Source organism: Hakea prostrata, chromosome 9 (genome assembly GCF_041222555.1).
Source record: "Hakea prostrata isolate BN-2017 chromosome 9, UWA_Hpros_2, whole genome shotgun sequence".
Lineage (NCBI taxonomy): Eukaryota > Viridiplantae > Streptophyta > Magnoliopsida > Proteales > Proteaceae > Hakea > Hakea prostrata.
The window spans coordinates 23,949,413-23,957,765 of NC_142608.1; the positions used below are offsets into that span (position 1 = coordinate 23,949,413).

The 8,353-nt window shown below is 37.4% G+C and overlaps 1 protein-coding gene across 1 annotated transcript; it reads left to right on the forward strand.

Annotated features, from left to right (window-relative positions):
* Positions 1–2,931: 2,931 nt before the first annotated feature.
* DSEL (alpha/beta-Hydrolases superfamily protein) lies at positions 2,932–6,813 on the forward strand. The gene is made up of 2 exons (XM_089168459.1): positions 2,932–3,624; positions 5,999–6,813. The coding sequence occupies exons 1-2, from the start codon at positions 3,028–3,030 to the stop codon at positions 6,605–6,607; spliced, it is 1,206 nt and encodes a 401-aa protein (XP_089024585.1). The 5' UTR covers positions 2,932–3,027; the 3' UTR covers positions 6,608–6,813.
* The last annotated feature ends 1,540 nt before the right edge of the window (positions 6,814–8,353 follow it).

Genomic DNA, 8,353 nt, shown 5'->3' on the forward strand with positions numbered 1-8,353 from the left:
CCGTGTAAAAGCCGCACTTCTAGACAAAGAATAACTCCCGTATTATTGTTTATGTATAAGAATATCTTATTCTCTGCCTAAACTCCAGACTGTAGAGAGAGAAATAATGAGGAAAAGAGACTTAAAAATTTAACAAATTATTAGATTAACATTAATTAATCACCCTCTGAGTTAGACTTTGACTTAAGATAATGCAATAAAGCAGATAACCTTGTTAATTAGATCCCTGTTTTAATTAATACAAAAACTCGTGCATGAACATAAACTTGCAAGGAACAGCTCATATCTCTATTTACATTACAGTATTTTTAAGGTTTTAAATGGAAGCCTGGGACGACACCTTTGATGTGGTGGGCTGCAGAAGATGACAGGGAAGTCCTATAACCAATCTTTAAGAATCAGAATTGCTTGTTTGCTTCAACTTTGTAAAGTGATCTTGATCATCTATGTGAACCCAACTCCACTTAGCAATAGGTTTTCCTTACACGTGAAGCAAACACATTAGGTGGAACTCCTTAATCAAATTAAAATTACCCACGTGGCGCATATGGTGATAGATTTTAGGGTTTCCTCACATGAGACTTTTGATAGCATATCTTGACCTAAAATGTCTTTATTAACAAATAAAAATTAAAGAGAATCCCATATAAGCTTGTCATCTACCTTCCAGACACGCCAGTTGTACCTTTTTCTTTTATCATCGATAATTTGTGTATGATTTGCATTGGGCGAATTATTAGTATTAGATTACTCCGTTATTGTTTCAATTGTCACATGGTATGTATTATGTCGAGTAGACAAAGGACATGTGTATTTCTCAGAGAGAGAATAAGATAAAAGAGAACATGGTCTAGATTTTGAGTCAACATCCTCTCCACCTAGCCTGTCCATATAAGTCATATTCTCTTATACTTATATGAGTGTAAGACCTAGGTGTGAAACTCACACTTACAGGCCTGTTTGTAGTAGCACAGAACAGTGTGAATTTCACAGTCATGTGAGTGTGAATGTATAATTGTATGAACAAGCTGGATGAAGGGGATCCAATAAGCCATCAATCAAATTTTGAATTTTACTAAAAAGAATTTTGAGTTTTAATTAACCATTGTTTTAAAAATCCTATTCATGCTTTAAAGCATGCTTCCATTGGCCAATAGAACAAGTACCATGGTTCTCTTGGTACGCATTTGTGTACCAACACCTAACCCCCGACATTGAAGGTTAACAAAATCATAAAATCAATGTTTTAAATATGTTTTGTGATTTTAAAAAATGTCATTATTGGTTATTACCTTGTTACATGGACAATATGAACAATTAGCCTCTAGTGTTTTAATTTGGTCCCAATCTCAATCTTGCATATGCTAACTAAATGAGCAGGGTTCCAAGTAAATCCTGGAATTGGGGATGTCAAAAAACCCATGACTTGGCCCTTGGGCAACCTAATTTAGACCAAAATTAATCGAGTAGAGTAGTTCAAGCAGTTTAATGGACCTTATACAAAGTATCATATTTCTCTAGCCTACCGTACCCGTGAAGTTGTTGGAAACCAAATTATCATCTGTGAAGAAGAGACACATACACACCATAGTTGAAAGAAGAAAAAAAAAGAGAAGATTGAAGCTGGCTCTACGGTGGATTTTTTGAAGTTAAAGTTAGTGATCCTAGCAATAGTATTGAGAATTTCAAACTCAGAGAGTATAATGGATTTTGTCCTTGTCCATGTGGTCTAAGAACTTCCATGGGTCATTCACAATGAATCCATAATGGACCCAATACAATTATTTCCATCTAATTGGCCCTTGGAGGGCTTTGAACATCATGGTATAAGGACACGGTTAGTTTGATAAGTGAATGGTTTGGTGAGAGGCCAAAAATAAAAATGAGACTAAGCATCGTGTCGCCAGTGTCTATGTATGGTAATTAAAATTGGAGAACATTTTGATCCTTTACGTACATGATGGTTCGTCGATTCAAAACATGAAAAGAAACTTGGAAGTGTAAAAATAAAATAAAAAATCTCAAGATATGTCATCTTAATTCCATCTCGGTTTCAGACCTCCCAAAAAAATTCCATCTCCATTAATTTTTATTTTTTTTTAATATTAATATTTGAGCCAGGTTGAGCCTAAGATGGTCTAATATATAGATATTGGTCAATTTATGGGTAAAGTATGATAGATGTCTATGTATTTATTTATTTTCCATGAATGACATCCATACAATCATTCACCCTAATCTTCTACTCTTATCGAACCTTTTATCATGCCATTCACAATCATGAGCTCAACTTCAGTGCTGCGTATTAAATTGTGTTGCAAATAATTGATATCGAAATTTCGACCGTCCGTCTCGCTTTCAATCACTGAGAGATGAATAGTCGAGATCTCAACCGTTGACAGCAGGTGTTGCACATTTAATGTGTAGCATTCAAGTCAACCCCACAATCATAGGTATAGCACCAAAATAACAATTAGAGGATCAAATTAGAGTGCTAAGCCCATTTACCGACGGGCCAGGCCGAGGGCCAAATAGGTATAATATTTATATTTTCGAAATAGGCCAAATAATGTATCGAATAGCCGCTCACTCAATCCCGGAGATGAATGGTCGAAATCTCAACCGTTGACAGCAGGTGTTGCACATTTAATGTATAGCATTCAAGTCAACCCCCACAATCATAGGTATACTACCAAAATAACAATTAGAGGATCAAAATTAGAGTGCTAAGCTCCATTTTTTTTACGGATGGGCCATGGCCGAGGACCAAATTAGGTATAATATATACTCTTTTTTTTCCACCTTTTTTTTCCTGCCCAAAAGGATTAGTTTACACTTTACATCTACTATTGCCAGGAAGCACCTTTCTTACCTTCAAGATTTGGAAAACCATTAAACTTGGTCAATCCAGGCATATATATAGGTCAAGAAGCTCCCAATGGGAAGCTAAAGAAGAATAGTTGTGATTCACTCCCCCAATCAACTATCAACTTGAAGTTTTAGCTAGGGTTAAGTTTAGAAGTTGGAATGATGGGAAATAGTAACAGCATTTCCAATAGATGGAAGCAGCTAAGCGGGCAAGATCAGTGGAAAGACCTGCTAGATCCGCTCGACATCGATCTCCGGCAATACCTGATTCACTATGGCGAAATGTCTCAGGCAACATACGATGCTTTCAACGATGAAAAAGCGTCGAAGTTTGCCGGAAGCAGCCGATATGGGCGGTCGGATTTCTTCTCAAAGGTGGGTTTGAAGATTGCAAATCCATACAAGTATGAAGTGACTAAGTTTATCTATGCGACTTCCTCCATTGATGTCCCAGATGCTTTCATATTGAAGTCTTTGTCAAGGGAGGCATGGAGCAAGGAATCAAACTGGATAGGTTATGTTGCTGTGGCTACTGACGAAGGGAAGAAAGTGTTGGGAAGGAGAGATATTGTGATTGCATGGAGGGGGACTGTGAGGCCTTTGGAATGGGCTGACGACTTGAAATTCATATTGGTCCCTGCTAATTCCCTATTTGGACCCAGTTCTGGGGCTGCTATGGTGCACCAGGGTTGGTTGTCTATATACACTTCTGACGATCCACGCTCCAGTTACAATAAATCCAGTGCAAGAGACCAGGTACTTTGTTTTCTTCTTTCTTTCTTATTTTGTTAAGCTCTGGTCCTCTGGTTTCTTCTTTCTTTCTTACTTTGTTAAACTACTCATGGAAATCCTATTGAACCCTCATCAAAATCACTATCCCATGATCTGTTTTTCTAACACAAGTTGAGAAGGAGAAGGAAAGGCTCCTACTAAGAAAAAACACATCAGCTCAAAGCTTACCAGCTTGACCCAGAACCTAATATTGAAATTTTTTTCCATGAACGAGATCTTCTAAAAAATTGGAACCAGTGGGTGTGCTGTTTCCGAGAACTAAAAAAAGAAACTACAAACAAAGCCTGCATATACACAAAGAGATTAAAAGAATACAGATCAAAGATGGTTAAGGCATTACACTAAGATCTAGAGATAAGTTTCAAATCAAAGAAAGAATTTCTTTGTTTTCTTCTGATGGCTATGCTGGAGTGAAAAAACATTAAAACTAGTATTAAAGTATTGCTTATGCTTCTATTAGTTGTATATAATTTTCCTCCATTTTTAATATATTCGTTTGCTAACTTCTAGAGGTGGGTAGAATGCAAATCTGAAGAGATGGATTCCAAACTATGGTCTTGGGATCTAGAGGTGTCTCTCTGGGGATTTTACATAAACTCACTGTGTATAAAATTAGGTTTGGTGGCCATTGGTGGGAGTCCCAACTTCACCTTTTGTTTTAGTTTGTTTCCTGGTTTTGTAGAGGTTCTGATTTATTCTGTTTTGATTAATACAAGTGATCTTTTACTGAAAATAAATGTTGACACAAATAGAATGGCGAGATAAGATGGGTTTTTGGGTGAGAGATAAAAAAAAAAAAGAGGTTTGCTAAAGGTAAGGGAAAGCTTACTCAATAGGTCAACCGAGTAAACCAAAGTTAGGAAGAAAAGAGGGAGTAGAGTTTCTCTACGTGTGCATTCGAATTCGCGTCATGTTTCAAGGTATCTGTATTGTCTTATGATACATATCAGTTTTGCACATTAGCAATATCAAAATCATATCGATAACTTATCGTTTGCACTGCACAGGCAACGATTCTATTTCTTATAGAATATTAAGGATAAATCTGTTCAATACTATGGATTATCCACCGATATCCAATTCGATACTTTACACTTTCCATGTCAACGATACATGTTCTGTTACCATAGCTTCGTTTACATCTGTTGGAAAACTCTACTGCTGTTGCAGGAACATTCCCGTTATTACCCTGGCTTTGATGTCAAAAGAAAATGAAATAATTACTCTCTTATTTGGGTTCATAAATAGCCTCTTGGACTTAGGTGTATTCTGAAACACCTTTTAGATTTCATATATTTAGCTGTCAGTTTGGATGGAAATAAAGAATGTTCCCAAAACCTTACTAACAGCAAAGTTTGTGGAGACCTTCCTCACTTCATACCATTTAAAAATATACATAGACGAACACATATACACAAAAGTGTTGGTACCTTTGCATGTAAGTTGGGGGTTAGCCCCAAGAGATTCCCTCACGGTAAATATATTTTCCTCAACACCCCTCCACCACATATTTAGGAGAAAGATTACCTCTAGTTCTTCTTGTCAGTGATCAAAGATTGACCCCCCTTATTATATGTATAATAAAGGAATATAAAGGATGTACTATCATTTAAAATCACAGATAGAAAATCTAGACCTCCAACATGGGATGTCTAGGAAAACTAGCTAATGAAAATCCTTCGGAGAGTTGGAGCTGCACCTAAAAAAATTACAAGATTAGTAAAGGTAGATTATTCTTAAGATTTACAGCTAACCAAGACTCGAAGAGACCATTTCTTAGATGTAAAGGTAGTCATATTTGTCACATCACTCTTCTGCGTATGTGATAAAATTAGTCATGACATAGTATTTGTCACCATATGTGTCAATGATAAGATTTTTTTCAATATAATAAGTTAATCTTCCGCATATTTAGGTTTCGTAGACATTATAGGGTTTTTTTTTTCTTTTTTCTTTTTAAAGGTATTTAGGGTATCTAACAGTACTGGGTTTCGTAGAGCATACGGTTTCTAAATAAACAAATTATCAAAACGTCACATTCAATATTAGCAGGTTGAGAGCGTAGAACCCAAGCAAAACCATCCAGATTGACCTAAATTGAGCTTGACATAAGGAATATTTCACTATGAAATTAAAGGTGTTTTACGGTTTAAAATTCAGAACACCCAGATCTATCTTTTAAAGAATACTAGTCCAGATAATCGGGTCAGATAAAAATATAATACATGCGTGTAGGTTAACCTAGTAGGATTAAGCAACAATTTTTAAACAAAATTTTCGTAGCGCGTATTTATATTTCACTACTTTTGATTTAAATATTTTGTGGATGGCATCTTAGGTACTGGGTGAGGTAAGAAGGCTTGTGGAAAAATACAAGAATGAAGAGATCAGCATTACTGTAACAGGGCACAGCTTGGGAGCAGCACTTGCAACTCTAAGCGCAACAGATATAGTAAACAGCGGAGCAAACAAGCCTAAGGACCAACCGAACAATGGTTGCTTAGTTACAGGCTTCGTCTTCGCAAGTCCCCGAGTTGGAGATGCCAACTTCCTTAGCTTCTTCTCCAGTTTGAATAACCTCCGAGTGCTGCGAATTCGAAATGTCCCTGACATTGTTCCTAACTACCCAGCCGTGGGATACTCGGATGTTGGACAAGAACTGGTTCTCGATACTCGAAAGTCGAACTACTTGAAGAGCCCAGGTGATCTTTCAAGTTGGCACAGCTTAGAAGCGTACCTTCATGGTGTTGCTGGCACACACGGATTGACAGGTGATTTCAAGCTAGAAGTTGAACTTGATATTGCACTTGTGAACAAGAACATGGATGGTTTGAAAGATGAATATCTTGTGCCCGTTTCATGGTGGACTGAGAAGAATAAGGGTATGGTTCAAACTTCTAATGGTTCTTGGAAGTTAATGGACCATCAGGGAGACGTTGGTTTTTGAATTTGTGGGTTCATCTTATAGCGGTCCTAATTGTCCAACAGTCCTTGGAAGTTACGGAACCATTCGGGAGACACTGACGTTGAGTTCTATATATTCTGTGTGTAGGTTAATAATTCCATATATTTCAATTTGATTAATTGATAGGGGAAAAATCCTTACTTGGATTCACTTTCTTAAATATTGAATTACCGCAGCAGAAGTAATTTGGATTCCATGTCCTCATTCCTCCGCCAAAGCTTCACCGGTGTGATTCCACAATCTCTAGGAAAGAGAATAAATTTCACAACCCAAATGCCGTGGAATGATGGTATGGATATCTAAAGCAAAGGGAAGAAAACCTTTCTGCGTTTCTAGGAGAGAGGGAGAGAGAGATGGGAGCCGCCTTTCTTTGGAAAATCTCATGCACGAATAATTCACACTTTCAAGTGATGCGGTGGTTACAAATCTATAATCCTATATTTTATAACTGCCTAAAAGTGATTTTTCAGATTTGCCTTTGGGCACATGATTTATTAATAAAATAATTAATAAATCCCAACATCTCCCACTTGCACAAGGGCAAGTGTTAATCTCTCTGTCACAGTATGTCCCAGACACACATGTATATCCCAAATATACAATTCAATCTCTCTGCTATGTATCCCAGATACATAGACCTCTTGTGTCCCAAACACACATGTATATCCCAGATATACATATATATTGATATATTTGCTATGTATCCCAGATACATAGACCACTTATGTCCCAGACACTAACATCCACAAGTCATACTGGCAAAATGGGTTGTGCAACCGGTGATATACCTCCACGCGTAAGCCCAAAACTAGAAACCTTCCCGGAAGGTCAAAATGACACATTACTCAAAGAAACACATCAAATAAAAATTTATATACCACAGTGTCCTAGATTTATTCAAACTCACCAGACTAAAGGTGTGAAATCCAGCCCTTTCCTAACCCTGACCCTGACCCGGATCCATTGGTGTTTGTAGGTCCGAAGACCCGGAGTAGTGGAAAAAGAGACTTGTGGGCCCTCATAGTCGAAGATTTGGTGTATGACTCAAGGCCTAGGGATATTGACAATGATGCCCCTTACTTGGATACATTGTCAGTATTCATTGCGAAACTGCACTTAGAAAGGGGAGAGCGTAGTTGAAGTACGTGATACATTTCCGATCTCGTTCCGGAGGTATTTATCTATTCTAGACTTGTTGATTGACTTGTAGGAGAAAACCCAACTCAATTTGGATCAGTCTGGCCTTCCATTTCCCTGATTGAAGTTGTTGTTAAGGTTTGGTCGACTGGCCAGTCAACCAATTAGTCGACCAATAGAATAGTAAATTCGAAAATTACAAAATTCTCTATTATTTTAACCCTACTTTTTGGGAACTCGTGAATAGAAGCCTAACCTAATCATTGGTACTCCAGAGCTCGAGGAGTGAGCTTCCCAAAGCCCTCTCTTGAAGTTGGTGAAGGATCTTGGTCTCAATCATTGCATTCCCTCTTCATTCACTTCCTCAAGATATGATTCCTCTCTCTCATCCTCTAATCTACTCTTTCCTCTACTCTTTTTCAGTATTGAGATCATGGCTGAAGTGCTGCAACCTTGCAAACACTTAGCCATGTGTTTCCCTTTCATCTCCATTAATTTCTTCTTATTCTTGCTATGCTATGCATTCAATACAATCAATAGCATTGCATTTCCATGATTCTTGTCATTCCAACTTGTCTTATCAACCTAAAC